Source organism: Photinus pyralis, unplaced genomic scaffold (genome assembly GCF_008802855.1).
Source record: "Photinus pyralis isolate 1611_PpyrPB1 unplaced genomic scaffold, Ppyr1.3 Ppyr1.4_LG1, whole genome shotgun sequence".
Taxonomy (NCBI): domain Eukaryota; kingdom Metazoa; phylum Arthropoda; class Insecta; order Coleoptera; family Lampyridae; genus Photinus; species Photinus pyralis.
Genome location: NW_022170249.1, coordinates 65,421,063 through 65,434,810, shown reverse-complemented (window position 1 = coordinate 65,434,810; position 13,748 = coordinate 65,421,063). Strand labels below are relative to the sequence as shown.

General features: G+C 35.6%; 2 protein-coding genes and 1 long non-coding RNA gene across 6 annotated transcripts in view; all 3 read left to right on the top strand.

The window, feature by feature from the left end:
- Nucleotides 1-13,748, top strand: part of LOC116159660 (beta-mannosidase-like) — a 503,499-nt gene that overhangs the window by 455,318 nt on the left and 34,433 nt on the right. The window lies entirely within an intron of this gene.
- Nucleotides 1-13,748, top strand: part of LOC116159659 (uncharacterized protein DDB_G0283697) — a 175,118-nt gene that overhangs the window by 133,045 nt on the left and 28,325 nt on the right. For all 4 annotated transcript variants that reach the window (XM_031472686.1, XM_031472685.1, XM_031472687.1 and 1 more), the window contains one exon: nt 13,499-13,666. In XM_031472686.1, the coding sequence (XP_031328546.1) occupies nt 13,499-13,666 (168 nt within the window). The remainder of the gene's footprint in view (nt 1-13,498; nt 13,667-13,748) is intronic.
- On the top strand, nt 6,614-7,183 carry LOC116159679. The gene is made up of 3 exons (XR_004143031.1): nt 6,614-6,794; nt 6,847-6,908; nt 6,964-7,183. It is a non-coding gene; the product is annotated as an uncharacterized LOC116159679 (long non-coding RNA).

Here is a 13,748-nt window from a genome sequence, read left to right as displayed (position 1 = left end):
ATTTTTCAATCAAAAGTTATAGACTAGAAACCATTGATTTGTTCTTCATACTTCTCAACTTCTTCGTCTTGCCTATAAACTTCTTCAATCTCAAGAGTAGTTTTTAAACTCCATTTTCGAATTGTTTTTATTATGCGTAGAACACAGAATTCGAAAATTGAAATAAAGGCAATAAAATAAAAAATAAATAACATAATGACCTAACAACCCTCGTTAGATATTAGTTTAATAATTCTCTTCTAATTAAAAAACTACTAATTTTGACCTTTACAGTGGGGGTTGGGTGATCCAAAAAAACGCATGAATTTCAACTGCACAATTTATTTAAAAGATGACGTTTTTGGAAAGTTTAGCATTAGTCACGCTCTGCATTTTCCTAATTCATTCGCAAATTCTTTTCCGTCTGTATTATACGTAGGTAATTACAAGAAAAGGTCGTAGGTGTTTGGCTCTATTCATAATTTCGTCCGTAAAACTAAATATGGGTATTGGTTAGTTATTAATATGTTTAGGTACTGCAGCGTACGGCCATAAAAAATTTACGACATATTTTTCCATTTGTGAATGTAAACGCTGAATTAGCCGTTTCCGTGAATAATTGCGTCATATAATTTTAAACCTTAACATCTAATGAATGCTCGCGAACACCGTGTGTTGCTTAATTACCTAATTATTTAAGATTTCTTACTCATCCGAGTTTCAGTCATTTCCTGGCACGTGTTTTAATCATTACATACAGTGCCGTTTCGTACCCACAACTGATTGCTGCTATTGCTTTAAATACCTACTGTAAAAAATAAAGAAAATTCAATCTTAGATGAGCACAAAATTATTCATCTATCTTATTATAATTTACAAACCGAACATTCGAAAAAGTTACTAATCATCTCGTTAGAAATTGAATCTTGAAATTTCTTGATAACGTTTTCCGAGACGTTTTCCAATCATTCCTATTTCTTTAGCAAAAAATTATTACTTAACCAACGGCTAGGCTCTTATGAAATTTTAGATGATCGATCGATTTATTGAACATTTCTTAAAATGATGCTGTCTTTTCTGGTGTATCCTTGTATGTATGTTAAAAGTTACGAGCAAACCACCATTTTAATAATACAACAGCTGTTTGGGGTTAACGAGTTTAACAAAAAATATGGAACACGCGCCTACTTAAATTGTTTTTGATAGTAGTTTTTTATCTCCCTACGTAAAGAACATACTTTCTATTACGTCCTTTTAATTTTCGTGATAATCCGCACAGGGCCGTAGTCAGAGGCTCCGAGTGAGGGGGGTGTATGCAATAAAAATGCCGACTTCAATAAAAATTCAAAATAATACACCGTACAACATTAAACGACGGCATTTTAACGCTGCCCATTGTGACCCTATTTTTTCCAAATGTATACTGTCTGCTATATCTTTTTCGGATTACTTAGAACCAATAAGGCAGTTAGCCAATTTTTTTTTTTTTTTTTTGTATAGGTGGGGAAATGCTCCTTATGCACACTCTAGAAGGAAGTTCCAGAGTAGTGTGGGGCTCTCCCATTGCGAATACCCACTAAAACCCCACCTAAGGCTTCGGCTGCTGAGGCCATTTGCCTATCACCCATTTTTATTACTTTTTACACAGATATAGACAAGTACAACGAACAAGAACTAAGCAACATACATACATACTAATATCACAGAATATCACATTTCATTCAAGATTCCAATGCCTCGCATAATATCACAGATTATCACAGATCATTTAAAATTCCAATGCTTCGCATGAATCCCAACACACCTCTACAGCGATCCTGACTAGCAAAATTTGTTTCCCATATCACACTAATTTTAAATAGGTCACGCTCATTTTGGTATCTTACACAAACACAAAGTATGTGCTCTGGTGTTAAATTGATACCACATCTATTACACAAAGATGGTGCCTCACCCTTCAGCAAATAACTATGCGTGAGAGCAGTGTGTCCCAAACGGAGCCGATACAGCTTTGTCGAGTGCAGACGTTCCACGTCAAGTAAAAAAAGTGGTCCTAGGTTTGGTTTAATTCTTCTCAAAGATGTATCGGCCCGCGCCCATTGCTCCTGCCAGCGCTCATTTACACAGTGCTTGACAGCCACTTTTGTGAAATCTACAATGTTATCCTCTTCTAACTGTAGCTCCTCCATGAATTGTCTTGCTCTTTCACCTTGCGATTTATATAACCGTGTCGGTCTAGTTGCATCGGTAAGTAATCTATAATTTGGGTGTTTATCATTTTGATGTACTTTCAGGTAATAGTTAACTATTAACTGCTTTCGGCGAAGAGCAAGCGGGAGAATATTCGCTTCCACGTTGAGAGCACAGACGGGACTCGTTGGAAATATCCGCCATAGAGGAACGCAAATGATTTTTAATTAAACTATATAATAAATACCAAAGTAATAATAATTATTATTTTATTATTTGTCATTATACAGAGTGCTCTTTTTTCGCGGCTGTCATGGATATGGATTCTATTTTATTTCTATTTGCACGAAAACCGAGTCGAAGTGGGACGTTTAGAAGACCTTTACAGAGGAATTTGATAAATATGGCCAGAATGGCATAGAACTTTTTTTTTGCGTTAGAGTCGCTAAATTTCATCTTATGAACTTTCATCAGAGTTATTTTTCTCTGACGTGCCATAGCTTTTAATTTACTACTTTGATTTTACCAAAATACCTTATTATTCAATTTTCACGACAGTGCTTTAGAAATTGCAGCCAAACTCATTTGCGGATTTGCTTTGGTAGTTTACATTTATAATCAAGATAATTAATAAAAATGTCGTTTTAAATGTAGTAAAGCGTTCTTTTGGCAAGATTTTATTATATATTATTATTAAGTTAAAAGTAGTAATCTATCCAAAACCGATTTTTGTCTAAAAGACACTCTCGTGACAATTGAATAATTAAGTGTTAAATGTAATATAGAAATCCATAGTAAATTCTTTATTAAAAAAATGTAAAAATTCAATGTGACTCCTACGTTCAAAACAAATTCAAAAAATAATGCGAAATAATGTCATAGTCTAAACCGCCCATTTCTGAAGTATAATAAATAAATAAATAAATAGGTATACTCGTTTTTTTAAATACAGAATTATTAAAACGCAGAATTCAGTTCTTTTTAATTATTGAAACTATATCCCACAAGTGGTTTCAATGATTGATTCGCATTTTAAATTTAACTTTACCCCAATTTGACCATTAGTTTTCAACATAAGAGATCCCATCGTCAGGCGCTAAAAATGACCACCCTGTATACTACCATCTATCCCTATCGCAACGTTTAAACTCATGCAAACATAACGGCTAGAAAAATTTGCGGAACATTTTTAAGCGGCTTTAACCATGAAAGGTAATGGATCTACATCCTCGTAATATCAATGAGAGTAATAACCAATATTTCTTCATTTTGCGTGGAAGGGGCGGCTACAAAACGGTTTTCCGGCTTACCGGCGTATTTTACGCAATTTTTTCCAATATTAATTTAATTAATTTAATTTGAATAGCGATTTGCCGAGTGCCGACCGACTAACTGAAGTTTTGCCGACTATGGTCACGCGTTAGGAGGGGCGTGACCCCCCCGTCAATCCGGCCCTGAATCCGCATTTCTGCTGCGTGTATAAAACCGATTTATTGCTTTAAACTTTCTTCTTCTTTTTTAACGATCACTACCGCAACTCGCGCTGTTGTATTTTACGTTCCAATCACAAACACCGTGACCGTGACGATTGTCCAAAGATCGAATTTAGGTCCAACTGTATTAAGGGTCCTATACCAGTAGCAACGGCTTTTCAAACGCGAATATGTTTCAAATTTTACAAAGAAACTAACAATACTATTAAATCTATCGCGATTAAGACGCTCTCATTTTCCCACTAGACATTGATTACCCTGGCAGAATGCCCCAAAATCTCCCCCAAAACTAATTCACATGATTACGGGTAAGATACCTTCCACGGGGTGTGCCAATTTAGATCTCTCGATAATAAAATTCCTAGCCGACTTCGGCCGCAGATATGTTAAACTTGGTCGATGCGCACTTTATACAGTGTGGAAAAGTCAAATGGAATAATTTCATTATTTCGGTTACTGTACTTGTTTATAGAAAATCCTGAAACAAATCCAATTTAAACTATACATTGACATTATTCAAAGTAAGGATGATCTACTTTCAACCCTTCGAGTGAAAATTACAGCCCCCAATTTTTTAAATAGGTTTGTGATACATCGTTTAAAAAGTATCTTCATGCTCTATCCAAGAATGTTATTATTTTCAAATTTAATGCAAAAATTCTGATAAAAGAATAAAATCATTTGATCACCGTTTTAGTCTTATTAAGTGTTCTTTTTTAATGACAACAATTATAATTTTGTCCTTGTTTTATGTTAATTTGAAAAGAATGACATTTTTGGATAGAGAATGATTTCGAACGGCCCCATTTTGTGACTAAAAAAAACGCTTTTGAAATTTTTCAAAAATCTGACAGATATCACCGAAAAAATAAAATGTCAAATTTTGTTTTCATTTTTCCTAGCTTAAACGCTCGGAAATCGACGGTTCCCATTAGCACCTTTCAGCGAATCTGAATTTGTTTTCAGAATTTCTATAAAACCACCCTCTCCTGTGTGAACATTTTTGAGGCTTCGCTTTTTAATTCTGTAGTGCGGCCTTCTGCGTCTATCTGTTGAAGAGAAGCTTTCTTGTGACCCTGAAAAGTGAGCGCGCATGAGGACCTCCCTGGCGCTTCTGCTTGAACCATGAATATGGATGTTTTGATTATGAAGGCGCTTAAATTTGAATCTTTGAATTTTGAATAATCAAAGTTAATTGATATTTTTCTCTCCTCGGGCACTTTCTTTCGTCTAAAAAAATGTATTAACCGAGCGTGGTTTTTGCCAACTAGCGATTTGTTTAAATTTAGCCCAGAAGAATACGAATTCCGATTTTTATTTCATGTTAGTCTGGGAAGGAGCGTCCATGAAGTAAGTAAAATACATATTTAGTCATTCAATATTTGCATACACGATGTTACGTAAAATCCTAGAAAATGCCGACCAATATTTACGATTGCCAAACAATACTTCATCAATATTTAAAATGTGGTGACATTTCGCCAATATATCCATTGCAACATTTTTTTTAATAAAGCGCGTACGCGTTGGTCGTTTATTTATGTTTCAAAAATCGCTTTACGTTACATAAAAGTGTACGATTATTAATTAAATAATTATGCAAATTTCAGTCATATATTTGAACGTAGCTTCTGGCAGTACGTAGGAAATTCAAAAGGTAATCTGAAATGAAAAATCGTGTAATGGCAAATTTACATCGGTGTTACCAAATGTGGGAAATCACACTGAACGAGTGCGACACCCACGCCTCATTTGTTTCCACATTAAAATACCGCACAATTACGACAGTTAAACTCATTTTTCTTGTGTGTAACACTTCCTAGTTTTTGGTATTTGCATTGTAATTGATATGATTAATTTATTTTACTGTCATTAAATCTGACAAAAATGATATTTTCGGTGGTATTGGCAGGAGTGACTTTCTCTATTTGACCTATGGTGTACCACCCCTGTACTCGCTGGAAAATTCGGTCATTAAATTATGTCCAAGAAAAAATTTTAATGAGAATGTAGGACACCAGTCTATTCCATGAGTTAATTAACTTCAGTCAATTTTTCAGGGGTGCAACATATAGCCCATAAATCTAACACCCAAAATTGTCAGGATCATCAAGGTCTCTAACAGTACCTGGTCTCCATGAAAACCGAAATGGGCGCAAAATGGGCACTTGCCGGTGAAATTCTTTGAGCTTTTTGTTGCTAAACGATTACTTTTGAGACCACCTCTGTCATATATGTTTACCATCCCGACAGTACAGTCGCAAGTGCATTAAATATGGAAAATTTTCATAAAAAATCTGCTAAAGGACGCTGCCAGCCCATAATGCGCACCATACAGTCACTTCTTGTGGGTGCAGCGGCCTCTCTTCAATTGTTTGAGGGTTTTCATAGCCCCAGATTCGGCTATTTTGCTTATTCACGTAGCCACCAAGCAAAAAATGTACCTCATCGCTGAAGAAAATTTTGTTCGAAAAATAAGCATTTACGGCTCAAGGACTATTTACGGTCTTTTAAACGTTCTTGAATACGCTTAAAGTATCTTATAAGACTCATGAAGGCATAAATATTCCAAACTGCTCACCTCTTTAATGACTTTAAAATCTAAAACGAGACTCCCGAAAATTATTGACAGATCTTACAGACCCCTAAAAGCTCTGAAAGGTTCACGCATACTATTACTAGGCTTTTAAACATTCTCTAAGGCTTCTAAACACCGAAAGTCTCGTGAAAACTTTAAGCATTTAGAAGGCTCTATAGCTAGACTGAACACGACTCTTAAGAAAACTCTAATGAATAATCCAAGCTGTATACAGGTCTTCACGGCTTTCAACTACTATTTAAGATTAGGGCTCTTAAGGACTATGTTTCTATGAAAGTTTGTAAGAATTCCGTTGTTGCGTTGAATGTACCCTTAGTTTGAGTAAATAACTGATAATGCGCTTTTAGTGCTCCAAGTTGGTACGAATGGAGATTGGAGATATCATTTTTGCCCTTGTCGTTGAATGAAAGGTACATACTTTTCGAAAGATGTGGAAATCGGAAGTGGAAAATCCAAAGGCAGACAGTTGAAATTGCCAAAATTATATATCTAAACGTATTTACGTGAGTGGAGATTGGTGATATCTTTCCGAGGTAAATTTATTTTCATAGGATTCCTTATTTGGTTAACCATGTTTTTTTTAAGCTTATGCCATATGTATTAATTTTACTTATATCGTAATCCGAAACCTATTGACAATAATTAGGGTATGTGATCTTGAATTATTTGATTTTAGTCTGATATTGGTATTATAATTTTCAGCGCAGTTTCCAAAAGAAAAATGGGCGCAAATGGCGCTGCGTTTCCTCAAACCCGCCGCATAAACGGCCAACTAGCTCATGGTTCGAAACCAAAATAAGAGCTTGAGATCATCCACAGTAGTAGTTCGTTCTGGGCATTTGATCTTCTTAACTCCAAACCAATGGGGTTGAGCGCCACTCAATTTTTAACTTAACTCTCCCCGTATGACATTAAAATTGTGCGAGGGTAGTAATAACAGCAGAAATCAATTTAGGTACCAAAAGAAATACTGATTTATTGTCAATATTAAATTGCAAAATAAAAATTGTCCCCACAATGGGATAGCGTTCTCATACAAAATACTCCCTCAAATACTCAAGTTACAAACTTACGTTACTCGTAAATCTAACGGCACTATACAATTAAAATTCACGAGTGTAACAAACCCCCAATCAAGAATGATCGATTATCTACGAATTATTTTTTTCCAAATGTAGCATCGGAATATCCATCAGCATCAAAAACTACACACCTTTGCCAATTTAACCAAAACTTTAAGTTAATAACAGATAGCTAATACACAATTTAAAACACCCTGTATACAGGACATTTTTCTTAAATGTATACTTATGGAGTATGTACTCGTATACTTAAAAAACACGGATCAAACGCATGAAATAGATGGCTATAATAGGCAACCAACTTTACACGAATTTGTTGTAAATGATAATCAACGTCTGCTATGGAAATAGTAACTTGATTATTCAAATTAGGGTTAGCTATTAGTTTTTATTTTTATTATTGGCATGAAATTGGGAATTTTTAACATAAGGATGTATAGCAAAGACGATAGGGTTGAAATAGTAACACAGTAGGAGGGTGGTAAGAGTTTAAGAACTGTAAAAACGACTCCAGTTTGTCGCGTGTAAAGTTGCCTACAGTCATTTGTTTCCTGCCGTAATACTACTATCATGACTCCATGCGTTTGATCCGTCTGTTTAAGTATACGTAGCCCATTAGGTATACGTTTAAGACAAATTCCCTGTATAGGGATTATGGAAATTCAAATTCCATGCGTTCTAACTCACGCTTTCAACTGTTTGTGTAAATAGAAGTGTAACTCGATACGGTTTACCAAAGAGAGAAAGATGCAAACTGTCTTAAATTGCATGTTCCCATATTGGTGGAGTGCTTTTAATTTCGGACGTGTCCGCAAATTCGAAAGACACATTTTTGATCTGCTCCATTAATGATTTTAACTAAGATATTTGAAAATGCCTGCTTTCCTTAACACCTTGATTTAGTTTTAATTATTGTAAAAAATAGGTAGTAATGAAAAAGCAGGGAGTTGTTTTTAGTTGCTATGTATAGTTAGTTGTAGTAACACAAAATTGCTGATTGAATCCGTTTCATTTTAGTCATTACATTTTTCCATATTTTTGCTCATTCGTGTTCATTAAAGTGTTTTCTACTTTCCTTGACTATCGCTTCTTAAAAGAACTCCAAAAGGTTATGGGCCCAGCGAAGTCATGTTAGGAAAGTAAGAGTACTTGTAAATCAGTTTTACGTACCTGGAATACCTGTGTCAAAAATGATGGATAGTAAAGTAGACATCGGCGTCATTAATAAGTTTAATGGACGAAATTACCAGCAGTGGAAATTTCAAATAAAGTGTGCTCTAAGAGCAAGAGGAGTTTTCGAGGTAGCGAATGGCGATTGCGAAAAACCAAGTGGTGCTGAAGGTGAAGGAACAGCGAAAGAAGTTGAAGCATGGAACAGGAAAGATGCCATTGCAATGTGTATCCTGACGTCTGCCATGGAACTTTCGCAAATTACATTAATCGAAAATTGTGGAAGCGCTAAAGATGTAATTAGCAAAATGGACACAATTTACCAGCAAAACACGGAATCGAATAAGATGATGCACCAGGAAAAGTTTCACCAGTACAAAATGGATCCAGCTGATTCAATTGCGTTGCATATTGCCAAGGTGGAAAATCTTGCTAAGCAAGTTCGAAACTCGGGAGACACCGTCAGTGATATAGCCATTATGACAAAGATTTTGGGAAGCTTACCTCTAAAATACAGAAATGTGCGGCAAGCCTGGTTATCTGTTGATGAGAAGAATCAAAATATACAAAATCTTACCATGAGATTATTGGATGAAGAGGCTAGTCTCACAACGATGGAATTAGAAAACGAACAAGCGCTGGCTACGACGCGAGCTACCAAACCAATGCAGAACAAGAAGAAGAGGCCTCCTGTTACGTGTTACAACTGCCAGAAGAGGGGCCATTATGCAAGAGAATGTCGAAATAAGAAGCAAGAACGGGCAAACACTGCAGAAAAAGAAAAGGGACAGGAAGGAAATGTAACAGCTTTTACAACAGAGGAGAAAGCATTTGGATTAACGAGTGATGCATTAGCGATATCAAAGGACGATGTTTGGATAATGGACAGCGGAGCCTCGTCGCATATGACATACCACAAAGATTATTTTTCATCCTTGGAAGACAGTGACATAAAATCAGTGACACTTGGTGACAATAAAAGTCTCAAAGTGTCAGGTAAAGGAACAATCAAAATCCGTAAGCTGATGCACAATAAGTGGTATGACGCTATTTTGACAAATGTGTTGTATGTACCAGATTTACATAAAAATCTCTTTTCCGAAGGTGTCATTACCAGTAAAGGCATGAAAATTATTAAGGAAGATAAGTTTGCATTGGTGTATCAGAATGAGAAGGTGGCATGCGCATACCGAATGGCAAATAATCTGTATCATTTGCAATTTCAAACGATCAGATATGAAAGTGAAGTTAATGTGACCACAGATGCAAATATGTTAGCTTTGTGGCATAAAAGACTAGGACATATTAATTTCAATACTGTAAAAGAAATGGCATCAAAAGGTTTGATAAGTGGTGTAAATGTGAACGCTGCAGAGAAAATCTTTTGCGAAGCATGTGTATATGGCAAGCAGCACAGATTAAAGTTCTCAAAAGTTCAACGAATCACTAAACCCGGAGAAATGATTCACAGTGACGTGTGTGGCCCAATGTCAGAACAGTCCATAGGAGGTGCGAACTATTTCGTGTTATTCAAAGACGATGCTACCAGTTATCGTGTTGTATATTTCATAAAGCACAAGTCGGACGTTCTCGAAAGTTTTAAAGCGTACGTTAATATGTGCAATAACAAATTCGGTCATCGAGTAAAAGTTTTGCATGTTGACAATGGAACTGAATATGTGAATCATTGTTTTAAAGACTTCTTAATGAAGATGGGTATTGAGATGGAAAGAACAGCACCCTATAATCCAGAACAAAATGGAAAAGCGGAAAGGGATATGAGAACTATCGTTGAAAGTGCCCGCTCAATGTTATATGCAAAAGATTTACCTACGGAATTGTGGGGTGAAGCGGTGAATACAGCAGTGTACATTCTAAATCGCACTCAGAATCATCAAACAGTAGGGACATCCCCATACGAATTGTGGACAGGTAAGAAGCCTGTATTATCTCATATTAAAGTTTTTGGATGCGTAGGTTATGCACATCTACCAAAGCAGAAACGAACAAAGTTAGATGCCAAGAGCAAGAAGTTCATTTTTGTTGGATATGATGGCAACTCGACCAATTATCGTTTGTTTGACCCAGAATCAAGAAGGATCACAATTGCAAGGGATGTGATATTTAATGAAGAATTGATAGAACCTTCTTCAAGAAGTAATAATGTAAAGATTACATTGACAGATGATGACAGAAACGATTACGAGGAAATTCCTACATTGACAGATGATGAAACAAATGATTACGAGGAAATTCCCGACATTAACAGTGAAAATGCGGAAAACGGAGAGGAAATGGAACCACAAACACAGCAACAGGCAAGATATGAGTTACGGCCACGTGAAAGTATTTCACCACCACCGAGATACATCGATTATGCAGCAAATTATGTAGAAGTGGATGTACCGTCAACGTATGAAGAGGCCATGTCAAGCAAAAATTCTAAAGAATGGCAAGCATCCATTAATGAAGAACTTGCAGCTCTTGAAGAAAACAAGATATGGGAATTGACCGTAAAGCCACCTGATAAACACATAATCGACAGTAAATGGGTTTTTAAAGTGAAACGTACACCGGAGGGAAATATTTCTCGTTTCAAATCTAGGCTATGTGCGAGAGGGTTTTCTCAAATTGAAGGTGTAGATTTTAAAGAAACTTTTTCCCCAACTACAAGATACGAGTCAATTAGAATTTTACTTTCTTTAGCAGCGAAGTACGATTACGAAATCATTCAGTTTGATGTTAAGACAGCATTCTTATATGGCGAACTCGATGAAGAAATTTATATGTCGCCACCTAATGGTGCAAACACCAATCCAAACTTAGTCTGTAAATTGAAGAAATCGCTGTATGGTCTGAAACAATCCCCAAGATGTTGGAACCGTAAATTTAACAGCACTCTTAAAAACTTCAATTTTCAACAATGCACAGCTGATCAATGTGTATATAAAGGGCAAGTAGATGGTAAAAGAGTACTGTTAATTCTTTTTGTGGATGATGGTCTAATAATCGGTGAAGATAAATTAATTCTAAATTCGATTATAGAAAAACTAAAACAAGAATTCAAGATCGTGCTTGGAGATTTAAACTATTATGTAGGTTTAGAAATCGAACGTGATCGAAAGAACAAATCTCTCTTTATTCATCAAAGGCATTACATTAAGGAGATAATTAGACGATTTAATTTGGAAGATGCAAAATCGGTGAGTGTTCCTACAAATTCTAATAATATTTTGAAGGCAGTTACACCGGAAAGTAAACAAAATGGAAAAATCCCATATAGAGAAGCAGTGGGAGCACTAATGTTTGCAGCTATCGTCAGTAGGCCTGATATAATGTATTCAGTGGGTATGGTGAGTCGATATTTAAATAACTACGATACAGCACACTGGAATGCAGTAAAACAAATAATTAGATATCTGAAAGGTACTCAAGATTATGGAATACTGTATAAAGGAGGCGATTCAAAATTAATCGGTTACTCGGATGCAGATTTTGCTGGTGATCCCGATACCAGGAGGTCTACTGCATCAGGATATATTTTCATTCTAAATAGCGGTGCTATTACCTGGAGTAGCCAACGTCAACCGACAGTGTCGCTTTCTACTACAGAATCTGAGTATGTTGCAGCCGCTAATGCTACAAAAGAAGTGTTATGGTTACGCAGTTTTTTAAATGAGATTGGCGAAGATGTAACAAGTGCAACACCTTTATTAGTTGACAACCAAAGTGCAATACGTTTAATTAAAAATCCAGAGTTTCATAAACGAACCAAACATATTGACACAAAATACCATTTTATCCGTGAACAGTGTACTGGGTATAAAATTTGTGTTGAATATGTGGAAAGTGCTAAACAGTTAGCGGATATTATGACTAAACCTTTAAACAAAAAGAGGCATGAATTGTTACGAGAACAATTTGGTGTTAAATTTAAAAATGTTTAGTGATGTGTCGATGTGTGTAATGTAATTATGGAAACTTTATTATTCAGTTTAATATTGTGATTTTGATATTGATAAGGAAAGGCAGATTTTAGTGGGAGTGTTGAGATACCTATTTGAAAATGCCTGCTTTCCTTAACACCTTGATTTAGTTTTAATTATTGTAAAAAATAGGTAGTAATGAAAAAGCAGGGAGTTGTTTTTAGTTGCTATGTATAGTTAGTTGTAGTAACACAAAATTGCTGATTGAATCTGTTTCATTTTAGTCATTACATTTTTCCATATTTTTGCTCATTCGTGTTCATTAAAGTGTTTTCTACTTTTCTTGACTATCGCTTCTTAAAAGAACTCCAAAAGCACAAGGCTGTAGTCATTGCGATTAGGAAATCTATCGTAGATTCGGAACCTTTCATCGCAAATTATAATTCAAGTTCTCACAAAGTCGATTTTTGTAATATTTGGAGTAAAATTCCAACCAATGATGATGGAATGAATTTCTGCTCTGATGATACTCTCAGGAACCCAAAAACTTAATCAATTCGGAATTAATACTTAAGGAATTAAGATTATCATTAATTTTGCACGAGTCGTGGGGTAATGTATACGTAGTTGTCACAGAACGATTATAAATAATAAAGCTGGTTTAATTCCGCAAGAATTTATTAAATTTAGTATTTAAAATGAAAGTAAGTTAACTAATTAGCCAATAGAGAACTGTCACAGCACGGCGTTGTACACAAGAACAGTTAATTAAATGCTGCAGGACTTGCTCGTACAACTTTTATGACACGTAATTAAATACAAACAATTTAAAAAAAATTATGTCAAGCATTGAAAGTAAATTATAGTGTCGTATCCTGCAGGAGAAGTAAGTGCACTTCTTTTAATTAATCCCACTTCACATACCGACGCGAAATCGATTTTCTCGGACTTTAGCAGAAATCCTCCTTGCGCGACCAATATGGTTGCTCGGTGGTAAAAAAAACTATTTTGTAATGTTAATTACCTACGTCCTTGTGTTGAACTTATTTTTACTTTCAGTGCCTAACGAAACTTCGCGAGTCGCTGGATCATTGGGCAATGAGGCAACTGGTCATCTTCTACCATCTCCAGTACGAAAAGAGAGACTACCGAAATCCAAACTAGCGGAAGAAGCGGCTCGAGTGTTAAAAGAAGTGGAAAAAGTGAATTGCGTTGTGAAAAATCAAGGTAGGTGCATCTCGGAAAAACTAATCTAGCACTTTACTATATCCACAATTAAATCGGCAGCACTTTGAAGACTGCAAGTAAT